Source organism: Pempheris klunzingeri, chromosome 13 (genome assembly GCF_042242105.1).
Source record: "Pempheris klunzingeri isolate RE-2024b chromosome 13, fPemKlu1.hap1, whole genome shotgun sequence".
Lineage (NCBI taxonomy): Eukaryota > Metazoa > Chordata > Actinopteri > Acropomatiformes > Pempheridae > Pempheris > Pempheris klunzingeri.
The window spans coordinates 11,621,953-11,639,762 of NC_092024.1; the positions used below are offsets into that span (position 1 = coordinate 11,621,953).

At 45.4% G+C, this 17,810-nt stretch overlaps 1 protein-coding gene across 1 annotated transcript in view; it reads left to right on the forward strand.

Annotated features, from left to right (window-relative positions):
* Window positions 1–17,810, forward strand: part of kif26ab (kinesin family member 26Ab) — a 65,331-nt gene that overhangs the window by 33,729 nt on the left and 13,792 nt on the right. Inside the window, exon 5 of the mRNA XM_070842578.1 lies at window positions 15,418–15,601. Within this exon, the coding sequence (XP_070698679.1) occupies window positions 15,418–15,601 (184 nt within the window). The remainder of the gene's footprint in view (window positions 1–15,417; window positions 15,602–17,810) is intronic.

Genomic DNA, 17,810 nt, shown 5'->3' on the forward strand with positions numbered 1-17,810 from the left:
TTTAAGTTGTGGTTGTTATTTTACTTACTTACTTACTAATTTGTACACCTCAGTATCAGAATTCATGACCCTTTTACTTGCATGGCTGTGTAGTTAAATAAGAATGTGCTGCTACTCTTTGTGCTGTTGAACACGGGAACATTTTCCAATTGAATTCCAACTATGAATGTTATCCTGTGATGGTACTATTTTCAGAAACTAGAAAATGTCTTTGATCACACAAGGAATGTATCTTTAAAATCATTCTGGTTATAAAATTGTTCTTTCAATCTGCCTCCTGTCTCTGGTAATTGTGCTTGAAGCAACTTGAAACAAAGATGACCCCAGGGTCAGTAATGAGCAATTGGCGATTAGACTGACTATATAGTCGCAGGGAGACTGGAAGAGTCAAAGGTCAAACTCTGACCGGATGGTGTGTGTGTGTGTGTGTGTGTGTGTGTGTGCTGATCATTATGTGTGTAAGTGTGTGTCAGAGTATTACTGGGGGTAGGGATAATGAATTTCGAGCCATGCGTTCAGCTGACTAGCACGTTAAGCACTGATTGCCTTGTGACAGAGCATATGATTAGTGTATTGACACAGCGTTGTGTAATGAGACCAGGCGGAGCTCACAGCAGGGACTAGACGGTGTGGCTAACTGCCACCTTGCAGATACTTCTACCCATCTTTCTTTTCCATTAACACCTGCTGATTGTGACGGTGTGTTTATTACCTACCCGGCACACTGCTGAGAGGAGTCGACTGCTCAGTTTCCGATCTACTTTTCTCAGTGTGTTCATTTCTGCATAGCAGCATGAAACATTTTCCATGGCCTATTGTGGGTCCCTTGTTTGTGTTTGAGGGGAGCTCGTCCGTCTATCATTTTGCTGCCTCACACTAATCATACTCGGGAGAGGGAGTATTTACTCCGAGATACATGTGGGTAATGAAAGGAAGAGAATAGAAGACCTTGGAGACACAACAAGTCAGTAGAGAATTCTGGGACATTGTAGACCTCAGAGGTGGCACACAGGCTGCTGGGCGGGCTGTTACAAGGACAGGGCAGACAGCTGTTTGCCGGAATGCGGCCCTCGAGGAGTGTCAGTAGGAAGTGGTTTTATGGTCGTCCATCGCCGCCCTGCAGCTGCTGCCCAGGTGAGTGCTTGTGCAGTAATGACTGTGATCGTGCAGAAGGAATCCTCCTGTAATTGTGGCAGCAGGGCCATTTAGCCTCTCCTGCACACACAAGACCCTGCCTTTGTGTCAGCAACACTCACTCTGCCCTTCATCCCCCAGGCTTCCCTGAGTAACCATAGAAACAAGTCATTAGGTTGTGGGAATAAAATGTGACTGATTTTTCTTTCAAAAGTGGAGATTGGAAATCAGGAAGTTGAAATAGCCCTCTCTGCTCCACTGGACTATAATTTAGTCAAAGGGAGGAGCAAACATCTTTTCAATAAAGAGTCCTGTTTGTTGCAAAGTGGAAGCACAGGATCACAAGTGCTTGTTATTTGCTCTGAACAACACATGTTGGATGACTTGCCAGAGTCCATTGTCTAATCAGTGTATAGTTCGAAGTTTCCATGAAGAACTTGGAGTCCATCCTGTTTCATCCATCTTTCCCAGTAGGGATGATCTGATGATCCACGTAAAGAGACTCAAGCGAATAAACGTCTACTGCATTTGGTTGGCTGTGCTGTGATTGACAGCAGAGATCTGTCACTGAAAATAGGCGGGACAGATTATGTAGAGCAGAGGGGTCTACTGAGCACAGGGCATCTGGCCCACATGACGGGGACATAAAGATACAGAGCAGGACAGTAGCTGCCTGGGACAAATACATTGTAGATGTTGTCATTCAAAAGGCATACTCAGGCTGATGCTCCACTGTGACAGCATCAGAAGCAGGAGGTCTGTACATGTGGAGAAGAATATTGGATTCACTACCATGGGAGTCATGTAAGTTATGTTGTACACAGACAACACTGAGCTCACTTGGATGTTTGATACTCTAGTTGTGTCTGTTTGCTTTGTACGTGCAGTCAAATGCCTGTGCGTAACCGTTTTTGAGCTGTGTTGTCTATTGTCTTCTTTTTTTCTTTACTTTCTCTCTCTCTTTATCTTTCTTTCTGTGTCACTCTCTCTCTTCCGCTCTGTGGAATGTGCAGTTTTGTGGAGTTGGACTGTCTGCTCCCTGGAGGTGAGAGGGTAATGGTTTTGTTGTCAAGCCACAGCGAGATGGATTCCTCCACCAAAGCGAGAGTGTGAGCAGAATGTATAGCATGGCAGAAAACATACTGCTGAAATGCTGGCTCCATTTTGAAGAAACAGCCACACTGGAGCTGAAATGTTAATACTACCTCTACCTCCAGAGCCTGACAAAGGAGAATTGATTCATATCAATCTGTTGAATCCGAGCAACACATGCCCAGGGCAGCGAATGGCTCATCGCAAGTATTAAGTGGGTGTTAGTCGGAATGGTTGAGCTGCTCTGTGGTATTTGTCTTTGTTTACTGTTGGATAAAACACCAGCTGGCATTTTCCTGCCATAATCAGGCTGATGGGACTAATAGCTGCCTCTGTGCAGCGGCAGACACAGTGGCAGCAGCAGCTGAGGCCTTGAAGGGGCTGCAGCCTGTAGATAAGCCCAGGTGTGAATCTATCTGAAGCCTGTCAGGTGCCGTCAAGGCTGAGGTGTTGATGGAGATCCAGCCTGGCCTTGCAGCCTCAGGGATCTACAGCAGGTAGATGCATCCCACTACCCTCATGCACCTTCTCTTCCACCAACAGAAATATGTTGCCTCCCTCTGACTCATAGTTTTCCATGATTCTCACATAACAGACCTCATTGTCTTCTGATGTAGAGATACAGATTTAATCTTTACTGTATCACATTGCTTATTGCTACAGAAAGCACCATGTTGAGACAGCCCGAGTGCCTCTATATATTGTGTGCTGCACAGGAACATACACTGAATATTGAATGAGCCATTCTTATTTGGATTCTGTGTGTCACTCCTCACATAATCGGCGTTCCAAAGAATTTGCCGGGCAGTGAAAGTAGTGCTCTTGCTGTGGCGCCTTCCCTTGCCTCTATCAGAGCATCTGTCTCTTCCCTGGGATGTGATGACATGGTGTGATAGTGCTGTGCCCCTGCAGCACCAGGGTGATGGGCAGCATAGAGTCTCTTCCCTGCTATCATGAATGACAAACAGCTCCAGTGATAGAGAAAAGAAAAGCAGAGAGTTTGTCACAGCCTGCGAGAGGGATAACCCAGTGCCCTTTCCCTTGTTCCCCCAAATAAATCCCTGAGTCAGGAAGTCCGTCTGGCCCACTCACATAGCCTGCAGGGGGGCAGCGGAGGGGGGCCGACAAACAAAGAGCTGAAGCGCTGACTCAAGCTTGTGCGCTCACCCTGGGTCCACGTGTGCTAAGCCCCGCGGGGAGAGGGGAAAGCAATGCCATCCACTCCTGACAGATTCCTTTCACACATTGAGAAATGAGAGGATGTGGAGCATAGACCTCTGTCCTGTAGGCTTGTCACCTAACATAAGGCTGCTTTTGCCTCTCCGTATGCTGGTAAGGATGATGAAAAAGGCCAGGTTGTGTGCTACTATTTGAGTGTAGGCAGGAGAGGTCTTGCCCTCAGCATCAATCCATTTCCAGCTCTGTTTGCCTGCCCACGTCAGGCATTCCCCAACTGGATAACAAGTTGCCCACGGGATCCATGGTCAATGCATTCGTGTTTAGTTATCATGATCGACTTTGCTCAATTCTTTAACCTCCATCCTATTGAATGAATATTATGCATCATGCCTGAGGGGGCTGAGGGATTCCATCTAAACCTCTTTAGTGTCCCTCAGTGAAAGGTGTCATGCAAATGGAGGCTTTTATCCTTGTCATTACAATCATAGTCATTTCTGCATTGTGGTTGAAGCACAGTGTGAGAGCGTTGTAGATGAAAGAATGGATTGCGATAGCTGGTGGCAGGGAATACACATTGAGGAAATTTATGACCTATTGTGTATAGATGCAGAACAGAGCCCAAAGCCTCGGCTCCCATGAGCTGCCTTTATGTCTTACAATCCAGAGGAACAAAAATTGGTCCTGGTGAGGCTTCTCAGGCCTCACAGCTCCTCTGTGCTTAGCCTCATCATGGCCTTTTATTCGACATGAACAATGGTTGCTTATACAGCGGCAAGAGGTTGATTTCCCCAAATCCTGCTGCAAACACATGCATCAGTCCTATCCTGTTGTTTATCAAGGGGAAGGGCACAGATTTTACAGTTGGAGCTCAGATTACCACTGAAGATAAGGTCATTGTCAGGACAGGTGGTTTAGTGTTTACCTCATCACCCACAAACTCAATTGCTGAAACGTTTCACCATCATCACACTGCTTTCTTTTTCTCCATCTCCATTAAGAGGTAGCTTGGCTGCTGGGGGTTTGAAATGGTTCAGTCATCCAAATGGCAACTGTGGGGAAGTAAAACCAAGGAATTATAGGTCTGATGAGAATGATGAAACATAGAGTATGTTGTTAACAGAGTTTATTATTTGCAAATGTATAAAATTAAGCACTGGCTTTATTGCAGACTGGTGCAATAGATGCATAATCATCCACAGGGAAAACACAATGGTGCTTCTAATACATATTCCACATCATATTTGCACCATAATGCAGATCTTAGTGGAGAATTTGTAAAGATTGTGAGTTATTGTGTAGGATATTATGTCCTCGACATTTTTTTGTCCAGTTAAACAGTTGAGTCAGAGCAAAACTGCTGTATCAAACTAAAAGTAGCAAGGAGCATTTATCTCTTCTGTGTTTCTGTTGCTGCTTTCAGCATGCACATTGTCTTGAATGGAGAGGATTATTGCCTGTAATCGGTTCCCGACCCAGCACGTGAGAGCCAGCTGCAGTGTGCTAAAAATCCCATTATCCCCATACGCTCTATGTGGCCCAGTGAGTGTTGCTGTGTGTGTTTCTGTGGTTGACTTTATGAGTGTGTGATACAGGATAAACTGCTTAACTTGGAATAATGCGGTTGTAGTCACTTACATCTTAGTGGCTGTTCTCAGGGACACATTTGCCCATGCTGTTAGATTAGTGTTCCCTTTTTCGTATACATCTGTGATCTGTTTATTGATCCGCCCGATCCAAACTTCTCATTTCGTCCTCTACTCCCAGATCTGTCATCGTGGCCATCTCCCTGACAGTACAGCTTATTTCACCTGACTTGGACCCCCTCTAGTTTTTGTTGGGTTGCCTATTGACTTGAATATAGATGAAAGATTAAGAAACACGTGTTAGAACTCCCCACCCCCTGCATTCTGTCTCTGTGGATGGCTCACTGATTAATCACTCCCAAATGTTCTCAGCAGCCTGCGGGCCTGTTTGTTGTGATAGCCTCTGTGTGGAGAAGTGCAAATAAATAATCGCTAGGTGTCTTACCGTGGCAGCAAGTGATAAATGAAGCAGAGAAGTGGAACAGAAGTACGCTGGCTTTCTTCCCCTCTGTTTGTAGCTCCCACACTCATCATGCTCTTAAATTATTCTTTATTCTGATATGGTGCTATGTATTAATCAAAGAAGACATTATATTTGATCAAGGAGACACTCCCTGTTAATAACAGTCCTCATTTGTCTCTTGTATATCAAATATCCTGCCTCCACCGTGTGCTGAGATGAATTCTGAGACAGGAAACGTCACTCAGTCAGTGATGACTTGATGTGAGTGCCAAGAGTTCTTCTGTGCATGCCCTGAGCAGAACAGCCTTCCTGAGGTTTTCAAGGGAAAGACGTGGGTGGGATGGTGGGTGAATCGGAGTTCAACATGTGTATTGAGAGTGTGAAGTTATTCCAGATTCACTGCAGCCTTGGAGAGGAGCGTAGCAGAATACCTGGAGCAGTGTCTGAGGAGCAGAGTGAAAATGCACAGCAAGAGATGAAAGCAGCTGTTAATCTTTGTCAGCAGTGCCAGGGGTGGGGAGACTGCAGTCTGCAGAGCAGGGAAGAACATGTCTTCATTATCAGCTATCACCCATCAGCTGAAAAGTGAATTTTCTTCTAAGACTTTTATTTTTGCTTCCTGAACCAATTTTGACATAATGGCTAAGCATTTTCCCCACTCGCATCCAAAACTGCAGTTTTCTGGAAGCCTCTTCTAAACAAGTTGGGATCAATTGGTAGAGATTTTCTTTCAAGGACCTTTTGACTCCCATTGCAAGTATTTCCAATTCGTTCCTCTAGGGGCCTTAAATTGGCCCCTTAACTCATTGACTGACAAATGGGTCCTGCAGAGCTAAGGCCAAGTGCTTTGTTCACCTCTCTCAGTTAAGGCCATATTAGCGAGATGTGATCCTGAATGCTTAAGAACAATAAAAAGAACTGTAAATACAATTATAGCCCCTGACTTTTACTCTTAAATTTCCTTTCTTTGCTTGTCTTAAGCTCTCCTTAAACCCCTAACTTGGCAAGAAAGCTTTGTTGCCTTTTTGCATGGGGATGGGGGCATTGATGGGTGTGCAACTGGGACGATGGCTGTAGGATGTTTGGAGCAGCAATGCTTTATGGGGCAGAGCATTAAACACAACACCCGATGTCTGTGTTACATCAAGAAGGGTTTGTCTCACACTTCTGTGGAGCATTGCTGCACCAAAAATATTCCCTCCTCCATCATTAAGGATTTAACCTTGGCATAGACACAGATCACCTTCTTTGCACAGTCCTATGGGACGTGAGAATCTGTCGGCACGAGCCTTTTCTTCTTGATCTGATGTCCAAAGGCGTGGAAGATAAATCTGCTTAACATAGTTCCCTTGATATGACAAAATTTAGAGAAAACTGAATTAAGGAAGGTGCTTTTACCTCTGTGTTTATACCAGCTAGTGCTTGAGTCTACTGTTGCTTACCCTGATGTACTGAAGATCCAAATCAGGCTTTCTTGAATATTGATGAGGTTTTTCACTTTTTAGCGCCAACTGTTCCATTTATTCTTGGCTGACTGGGGATTCCCATCTTTGGGAATAAAGCAATTCCAAGCTGGCTGTGGCATAGCCCCAATGATAATTTTTTCCTGTTTCTTTCTCAGGCAGAAAATGATTTACCTCCTCATGGACAGCGCCTTGCTGGCACAGGGCCAGGCCCACTGATCGAAGAGAGCACTTGGCTGTACACCCTGCAGCTCCCTCTTTCTGTCTGTCTCTCCTTCTCCTTCCTCTGACTGACTGTATTTGGAGATTCTTTCTCCCATTCCATCTCAGTGATCTCCAATGTATTATTTTTTCATCGCCATCCTTACCTCTGCACTGCTTCCTTCCCTGTTCCCCATTTGCACTCCCCTTCTTTCTTCCCCTGTGTTTCAAATGATCCCCTGTTATTCAAGCTATTCTCCAGAGGATGCCCTAATCCCTCGTTTTCCACCTCATTCCACAGACCATTTCAAAAGAGTTCTGAGGAGACAGTGACTGAACAGGTTTACAAACCCAAGGTAGAATTTAGGATTTTATTTACGCAAAGCCCCATTTCTGTCTTGCTTTGACAGAAGAGCTCTTCGAATCTACATTATGACATGAATATGACAAGTCAGTTGCATAAGGAGACATCAATTTTTGTGTGGGATATTTTCTTTTCTGTGACAATGCGTTGTATTCACAGATGTTACATGAATGCATTTGGCCTTACCTAATTGGCTGGGGATTGGTGTACTGAAGATGTGTGTGCAGCCTTGGGCTGTCAACAGCCAGCACACAAATGATGCCCCATTTGGTATTCTGTGTCCAAGGCCAGACACTGTGCAGGAACAAAAGGCTTGTTGAACACCTTGTTGGAACAAAGAGACTTTCTTAAAGGCCTTGGTCCAATACATTTAGAACATGCAAGGCAAGATGTTGCTCAGCTAACTGGACATCACATTCATTGCTGTATGGTTTAGTTAAGATCCGTTTATCTATTACTGAGGATTTACAGGAAGTGCATAAATCCTAGCCTGGAGGTATTTTGCCACTTCCTGCAACCCACTGTTGTGTAAACCGACACAAGAGAGAAGGGCTCTACCTTCAGACAACCATTAAAACAGCCAAGCAGGAGGAAACAGGATGGCAGTCAGTTGAAAGCTTCAGAGCTTTGGATTGATAAGATTCAACTGACAGCCAGATAAGCCTTTGGTTGGTTCTCTCCTCCATTTTGATGTATTTTGGGATGCAGAAGGAGAGAGGAAACACATTTTTCAAAATGGCTGGAGTTTTGGGTGATGGTAATCTGAATCTGATGATAAAATAAGCCCACTCTGCACAGAGAAATTTGTCTGTTTCTGTATCTCCAGGTGGGAGATTTTTTAGCAGCTTCTGTGAAGTAAAATTGCACATTTTTGCTACAATTAACATTTGCTGAACCACATTCGTAGATAAATCAGTGTATTCAGGAGCTTGTAGCCTCAGGCATTAGTTGCTTTGAGTGAATAAGGATTAGCGAGAGGAAGTGAGAAAAACAAAATTAATGTTTATACCAGTGGAGACAGGCTCATTACCAGACTAAACTTCAGCGCCACACAGGACGCTTGCATCAGCTTTGTCATACATTCATCAGCCTGTTCCTTTGTTTTTGTCTCCATGTGCTCAATTCTGTGTCTAAGGAAACATGAATCCACATACTAGCCCACCCTATGTGCCCCCTCCCTCCCCCCTCAGGTTTCAGTGTTGGGGCAATGCACATAATCATAAATGAAAGGTCATACATCTGGGATGCTGACACTCTCAGCAAACTACAGAGGTTGGACTCTGAGAAAAAGCATTTCGTGGTGTGGAAGCATTCGTCTCATACTTGATGATCGGCATCCTGACCTCACTAGTAAATCTTATCTGGGTGGGCCCTCTTGCTGCCAGGGCTGGTTGGCAGAGTATGACATCATCTCCCCTTGTCTGAGCACCATATGAATTTGTGTGTGTTTACGGGCTGATGTCATGGTAACTTAATCACCACCGAAGCTAAGCGGCTGCTGGGTCAGGTTGTGGGTGACTCTGGACCACGGCCATTGAGGCCCGCAAAGAGATGCAGATTTGTTTTAATCCAACCCAGATCTGGCAAACCATGCAACGATGTTTGTTTGCACTGTGGAGGCTGAACATAAGTCTGGTGCTCTTTCTGTAACTGAACTAAGTCTGTATTTCTCTAGCAGTTTGGCTCAGTTGGTAGATTTATGTTATCCCCCCACACCTTTGGGGCAGAGGGCTGTTTGATCGTGTCAAGGGCAGCCCATCAATAAGACAGTGCGTACTGATTTTAGCTCTGGGGAGGTTTCCTATTGATTATCTTACAACTCAAAAACACAGTACCTCACCTGATAGACCTACACAGATCCAGACCAATCAATCATGACCATCTGCTGATATGGCATTTGGGCTTGGTATTGTCTGAGCCACACAACAACATGGCTTCATTCACCTAGACCCTTCCATCCAGACATTGTCTATACCCCTTTCCTTAAGGGTTGCTGATGGGTCAGAGCCAATTCCAGCTGACATTGGGCAAGAGACAGGGTACACCAAGTCAGTCACAGGGCTGGCACATAGAGAGAGACAACCATTCACGCTTGCACTCACACCTACGGGCAATTTAGAGTCACCAATTAACCTAACCTGCATGTCTTTGGACTGTGGAAGGAAGCACCATACAAGCACAGGGAGAACATGCAAACGGCACACAGAAAGGTTCAAGTCTCAAATCACAAACCTGCCAGCCAGCGGATTTGAACCTTCTTCCTGTGAGGTAAGAGTGCTAACCACCGCACCACCGTGCTGTCTGCACCCAGACCCACTCTAAGAAATTCACAAATGCCTTTTCTAGTCCAGGATGAACTGAGAATGTCGCCACCAGCAGCAAACAAGCCTGACTCATTGTGCTGTTGTCATTATCATTGCATGGTGCCAAGGCTGACTGGAGCCCACAATTCCCATCTCCATTCATGAAGAGCTATGCCGTCCTGCTAATCAGCAGCAGTGTGAGGCAGACTCACTGTGCGGGGGTTAAAGCAGTCTGATATCAGACCCACTGATCTGATCCCTGCATGAATGGCCAGAGCAGCCTTATCTTGTCTGCGTAGGGAAAAAAGGAGAATCACAGAAAGGAAATGTCAAGGATAGTAAATGTGGCCAACGTGGTAATTAGCCTCAGAGAGGGGCTACCTAAAGAGCTGTACATATCTGGCCTGGAGAACAGAGACAAATTTGCACAAACAAGCTAATGGGTGTGCTAGCTAATGATTCTCTGGGGCAGAGGAATTTCTCTTGTTAATTTGACAAAGCCTGAAAAGAGGGCTGGAGCGATTATTGACAGCAAGCCAAAGTGAAGCTTTGAAAGCAGCGGGTAAACACAGCTTCTCCACTCTCTCTGTTCTGCAGTCATTGACCTCCTCTCCTCCTCCCTCACTGTCACTACCTCTATAGGCAAGGACGAAATCTAGATGTCCTTTGTTGAACAAAGGCACCGGGAGACCTTTTATTTCAAACGATCCTTGATTTTACATCTGTCTTGCGTCGGCTCATTTATATATATTACAATGATTATCTGTCCCTAAGGTCTGTTCATAAGGAGACAGTGATGGAGCTGAAAGGCTATCGGGGCAGCTCCAACTGTGGCTGTTCCATATTATTACGTCATTTTGATATATAACACTTGAAACCACACTGAGGGTTGCAGCAATAATGACTGGTTGCACTGTCAGGGTGACCAATGTCCACATTAGTATTGTCCTCTTCTCATCGACTGTTGCCAGTCATGATTCAAAGGGATTCAGTGTAAAAGTAGCATGTGGCAAGGCTTCAGGAGACGGTTCCTGCTCTTTAGAATAAGCTCACCTCAGGCAAATTAATTTGGACACACTGCAGAAAAGCAGAGGTAAGCGCGCTGTGGCAAGGAGGAAAGTAAAGGTTATGTGATATATCAAACTGCTTCATTACTATACTGTACTCTTCAAATAGGTAGGCAGTGGTGGGCTTTATTTTTCTATTTTTTGCCTCCAAATTTAATCCAGCAGAGTTCATTTCAGGGGCACTGTGTCAGAGGGAGAGAGGCAGAGAGAGCTCGGTGTGGGTTTGCGCTGAATGTACTTTCATCTGGCAAGTCTCACACCCACTCTGTCTGCTGATATGTTGTAGTAGGCACTCTGCAGCCAAAGCAGCAGCCTTTCAAACAAGACTGGCTGGTCGGGGGCTGAGAGGGCTTACTGGTAAATTGGCAGCCCAGGGAATACAGGGTACTCTCACCCCGGCGCTCGCCCACTCACATGCTTTCATTCCCCTTTTTACCCTTGACCATTGACTGACTGCACTCTTTCTCACTGGCCGGCATAAATCTGCCTGCCCAAGATGTCATCTGTTCATTGTCTGTCCTCTCCCTCTCTCTCCCTCACTCACACTCTTTTTTTTTTTTTATCTCACTCAGCTTTCCAATTGAGTCAAAGCATTACTCATTCAGGCAATCCATCTTTCTGCTTTTAAGTATATCCTTCCTTATCTGTGTGTCACTCCTTGCGATTAATAACACTCTCATTCATCTGGCTAATTACATCCTTCAGCAAAGGCAAAAAAAAATACTAATGTGCACAAGTGTATACTCACCACCCTCACAAACACAGAAACGCACACACACACACACACACGCTCATGCATGCACTGTAGGCATACTAACAAAATCTGTTTGAAGTATGGGACCCTAAAAGAAGAGAAGGCTCCTGTATGCATTAAGTATTCATGTGACGTGTGGTAGGGTGCATATGTGTGTGTATGTGCGCACGCTGGGGTTCGTATGAGACTGTGTGTGTGTGTGTGTGTGGGTAGAGAGAGAAAGAGTACTCACAAATTGCGCCGCGAGCAGCCAGCAATCGAGCGCTGACACCTCGTCTGGCAGTCAGAGGGAAAAGGGGCTGGGCTGAGGAAAGAAAAAGAGAGAGGGAGAGGAGGGAGGCAGGGAGAGATGAGGGAGTGTGTGTGTCTGTGTGTGTGAGAGAGAGAGAGAGGGGGCGAGAGAGAGAGAGACACGGCAGGACAGCTGCCAGCATTTCTCCGATAGCAGGAGAAGGACCGAGAGGCGGAACAGGAGTAGGAATTCTCCTCATTCTCAGCTACCCAAGGAAATCTTCCAGCCCAGCCAGGCGTGCTTATTCTCTCCCCCTCCTCCTGCCTGTAAGCAGCAGAGACTCTGGGAAGGACCTGGGCATCAGGACCTGCAGCCACTCACAGCAGACAAGCCACAGTGGATTAACTGAATGAGAGACAACCATGCAGCTTGTGGGATGAATGCAGAATTGGATGTGAAAGAAGGAATGGAAAGCTGAGTTGGACAGTAAGCTGTTGCTGGGTTTTTACATCTTTGAACTGAGGCTGAACTTCTGGTGAAGAGGCATGGAAAGAGTTAAAGGTACTTTAGTGGCATATGAACACAGGAGGTGCTCCTCCTCATCCTGACCACCTCCTTACCTCCTCTTAAAAAGCTCTCTGGACTACCTGCACCTCTCTTTGTGAACCTACTGCTTTTCCTGCAGGGCACCCATCCTGTCTGCCCACCTCCACCGTGACCCACCTGGCGCTTGTTCCATTTAGTTACTATGACGCCCACGCCTCCTCCTGGTTCTCCTTCAGCCCCTCCAGCTTCTCACAAACCTCTGTGAAATCAAGTGGAACCTCGATGATTGCGATTGGAGCAAAAAGGACCCCTGTGCCCCAACTAGTGAGCCGTCCCTCATCGCTCTGTTCCCTGCGACTGTGCCGGCGTACCAAATGTGATGGAGAACAGTGACAACACAGACATGGACCGCAAACTTGAACTCTTGAACTTATCTGTTTTTTGACTATAGGAATAAACTAGATAATGGATTGGAAAGAGCTGTAAGTACACCATTGCAGCGTTTTCTGTCTGGTGCATGTTGAAACAGACCTTTGGTTGAGTTTGTATAGCACTCGACAGAGTATATACAGTATGTGAGTATTTTGTACAAACTTAAAATGGGCTCTGAGTAATTTCTGCTTTGCTAAGCACACAGTTTCTCCTTCGAGCATTTAGACCAAGATATGGTGGAAAACAGCTTCATTAGCATGGAGCTTGGGAGGGAACAGGTGGACAAGCTGTTGTGGGTGAAGAAATCTGAGCTTCTCACTGTCTATTTTCCATTGACTGATCAAATAGTTGGGTAAGGCAGAGAGAGGAAGGGAGAGAGACGCAGGGAGGGGGCGAGAGTGAAAGTGACAAGCAATTAATTTCCCTGTGTTTGGGTGGTTGTGCTGAATAAAGTGGAATATCATCCTTTTCTTTCTCACCTTCCACTGAAGAACATGTGCACTGATCGTCATTGTGCAGCATGATTTCAACCTCAAGGTTACAAGCTCAGCTTTAGGTTGTGAGTACTCCTCACTGGTTCAGACAATTCTAAATCAGTATAGTGCTCTTTTTTCCCTTCATGGTATCTTATGGCGACTCCTGATGCTTGATTTATCTCTTTGCTGAAAGACGAAAGAGACAGAATGAGGTGAGAGAGAGGGAGTGAGAGACAGAGACTCAGAGACAGGGTACATTTATCTTGAATGAATGTGCTGCGGATGCCTCTCATAAATGCGCATACACACTCGCATGTCCGCACACACACACACACACACACACACACAAACACACACGTAACTGCACACAGCCACGTGTACTCTGGTGTAGTTTCCCCTTTCTTTCTCTCCATCTCACATTCATCTATTCCATCTCATTTTTTTCAGTCACACGATCCGTCTCGCATGCTATCACACATAGGCAGCTCCCTGGGGAGAGCCTTCTCCTGTAGCCTTCTTGGATGCAATAATTATTCCATCAGCCGGCAGTGTGTTCCCTGATTGTGCTCTTGGGCTGTCACTGCAGGGGGCGTACAGTGGAGAGGGGAGTGTTGAAGAGAGGAGGGGGGCCTGTTGTCACTCCAGGACGCACAGAGAGGGAGGGGGTTGTGTTTTTGGCAGTAGCCCACCCAGTCCTGTCCGGAGGAGCCCAGAGCAGGGCTAATGAGCTCAGGCTGGTCTATTAGGAAACTGCTGCTCACCAGGACACACATGGATCTGCTCTTTTTTGCTCTTACTCTCTCCCACTTTCTCCTTTTCACATGCTTCCTCTTCTACTTCATCTAAAATCACTTGGTCTGCAGAATTGTCATCTTTTAATCTCTCACTCCAATTTTCTTTCATTCACCGTGCCACTCTTTCCTTCGTGTTCACAACCGCCTCTTTGTCTTCCCTCCATTTCTCTGAAATCCGACTGCTTGAGTGAAAACCATTTGAGTGCATTTGAATTTCCTTGGGGTATTACTTTCCTCCCTGACCTTGAATTTCCAGCTGAGGTACAGCGTTAGCTGATCCAGAGCGATGCCATACCTGGAACCACTCTAAGTCTGGCTAGATTCCCTGCAGGCCATGCAGAGATATATTGGTGCTATCCTTCAAGCTGCAGGAGTTTAAAGAGAAAGGAGTTCATGTGCCTGACTCAGTTGGCCCTGTGACCAGTCTATGTCTCCCCTGCACTGACTCTGGGAGACAAGAGGCCAGGATGACAGTGGATTTTAATTAGAGGATTGTCAAAAAGCTGGATTAAGTTACAGCAGAGGGTTCTGTTAGGTGCCAGCACAGCAGATCAGCTCAGGCAGACTTTTTGTCTATCTAGATACCGCCAAAGTAAAGGAAAGTTGAATTTTCTTACCTTCCCTGCATCTTCTGCCAATGACCAGTTTGTCTAAAGTAAATAATTAAAACTCCCAACATATACAGTAGTACAAGCTCCAGCTTTGACTTAAATAATAGGTGAACAATTGCTCAGCTTTAGCAACAGAGATAGACATGACTATGAGTGCAGTGTTTCTGCAGTCCTCCTCTGCCATGTCTGTGACAGTTGTTTTGTATTTGATCGAGATAAATGCATGCATTTACTGTGCCTTCCTGCTATGACAGCCCATATTGGTGGCCAACAGGCGAAGGGCCTTGCCTGGTAATCATTTTTCTTATGGGCTGCAATTTCTGTTGCAGAATCAAGGTATAAGAGAACTCTACATGCTCTAGTTGAAATTGAGGGCTGAAGCATTATCCTTCTTGGTGGGGGAGTTTGAGTTGGGTGTTATAGAGTGGGGAATGGTCAGAAGTGGTTGCAAAGTGTAGCTTTCCTGCTGTTTTTTTATTTATTTTTTGGGGAAACTAAAAGGAGCTTGCTGACCTTTATGTTACAGTTTTAAGGTGGGATTTCTAAAGGCTTTGTAGCACACCCTCAAAAAACACACGTCCAGCAAGACATTTAAAATCAATAAATTCCTGGTTGCGTGTTGTGCTGGAAGAAAACATTAATTGAGCAAAAAAAATTTCTTTTATGGAATATGGAATGGTGGTTTTCTAAGTTGAGTTTCAACCCTTGTTTTTCCCTTTCCAGGGCAGCTCAGAAGCTGAACCTTTCCTCCAAGAGGAAGAAGCACCAGCCCTCACTGCTCCACCCACAGGAGCCCTCCATATACCCTACCAACTTCAGCGGCATCCTGCAGGTCTCGCCGCCCCCTGCCCCACCATGCCTGCTCCGAGCTGTGTCCAAAGTGAAAGAGAACCCGGGGATGGGAAAGGTGAGAACAGACCTGTATAAGTATACACAAAAGACTCAAAGCTGAATGTATGATTATACTGTTTGTAAAGTACAAAAAATGCACAACAGATACATACAGACTCAGTTGTGTAAGTCCCCATGACCCCCAACCCACACACCCTGACACAACCACTCACACACAGGGGCATACAGACTATGGTTTGAAGGGGAGAATGCAGGGTGGCGACATGCTGGTCCACAGGCAGTGTGCCGTCTGGTCCAGACCATGGAGATGTAGTCAGATAAACCTCCCGGAATGTCATGAATTCATTTAGTTTGTGAGAGCAGCATTCGTCTGTCTGGATACAGAAAAACAGTAAAAAACTATAATCCACAAATCTGTGGTCACGTTAACAGCAGGATGTCTAATTCCATTTTAGGTACGGTGTGCGATGATGAAAGTCAGGTTGGCAGCAATAGGACAGTCATTAAACAAAGCTGTATAAACACATCACTCTTCCTTTGTGGTTTATTGGGTATTGTTTGTCTGAGCCGGCGTCCTGTATTTATGAAGCAGAAGAAGTCCCCTAACAAGATTAGATCCCACCTGGATAGGAAGTGCTCGCTTCTGTTGCCAGGTATCCAGACGGTTGAGATTTTGCCACCTATTGTAAATTTCCTATTGACACACAGACTTCATAAAAGAAGAAACCGTGGTATTAACAAGCCTCCTCGAGCCCACACCTGTGGTATAAGGTACATCTGCACAGCCAAAGGAGCGGTTTTAAAACGGGAAATCAAAATTTCGGGTATTGTTCCAAGCCTGTCAGGACAGATTTTCTGCTTTTCTTTTAGTATAAAGCAAACACATCAATATGTTTTCTCTGCTTCTTTGTCCTCCTCTCTCTCTCTCTCTCTCTCACTGGTGGAATCACAGTTGCCATAACATTTTTAGGAGCCCACACGGTTTTGACTTTGCCTGTGTCTGTTTCATATTATTTCAACCTAAGACTTGGGTGAATGTCTTGTTTCCATCAACCGTATGTGGGTCACTTCCACTTCTCCACTTTTGACCTAGACACACTTCTTTCAGGCATAGACAGTTGAGTGGATGGAGGAATGCCAAGCCACACTAATGGATTTTGTGGGGGATCAAGGGACAGGGAAACAGGGGCCATTAGCACAGAGTCTGAGGTGTGAAAATACTGTAGCCAATCCTCTGTAGCCTCCAGTATCTGATCTCTGCCAACATAAATAAAACTGAGACATTAGCTCGCCTGGTCGCCTCTGTCTGGTAGACAGAGACTCAGCAGTCATATGTGGCAGCGCAGTTTAAATGTCATAGCAAATGTAATTTACTCAACATATGCACATGTCAGTCACGATAACAGCCCCCTGTGGAGTATAAAGAGAGTTTGCACTTGGCCTGTGGAATTCAAGATGAATTCACTCACTGAAAGAAAGGGATTTCCAGTGGCATTGTTTCAGAGTGCTGGAGCCTGGATCCTTAGCAATATTTATATACTAACCAAGGGAAGAATAGGCCTTTTGTGTAAGCATGAAGACAGTAGGGAGTCCCAGGCTGAGTGAAACAGTCCTCTGTCAGAAAGGGAAGGGAGTTAGCCATATTTTAAGCCTTATATTTCAATGCCTGAGAGGTATCATAGGTGCTTTTTCAAGAGGCTTTGAAATGGCTCAGGATTGAGTTCCCTATCACATATACTGTAGGATATAGAAACTGTTCGGTTGATATAATGCTAGGCGTGACACTAAACACTCAGGGAGTTGACAGGGACTCCAAGGGCTGCTATACATATCCGAAGAGCCGTTTATGTCTCCTGTCAGTCATAGATATATTTCCACAGTGCCTTTGGTGATACAGTAGAGGCGTATTTCAGACCATCAGATTGTAAGGCAATATATAGTTGTCAGAATTTCAAAAGAAAGTGGCTGTAAATGGGGTGTCATATAGCCCGACATGCACAAGCCTGACCACACCCACACAAACCACACACAGCACATCTGTGCAGCACGGTAGAGGCAGGAAATAGAAGAATTTTTTTTTTTGCCACTGTCTGGAAGAGGTGTCACTGTACACAGCTGGCAAAATGACTTCATTCCTGTAACCACTGCAATAATGTTAGACACGAACGGGCTTGTCAGAGCAGTGCCAAATCAACACCTTTAGATATAAGCTGTCATGCTATTTAGCTTACCATGCAGGCACGATGAACTGCACCATGACCTGT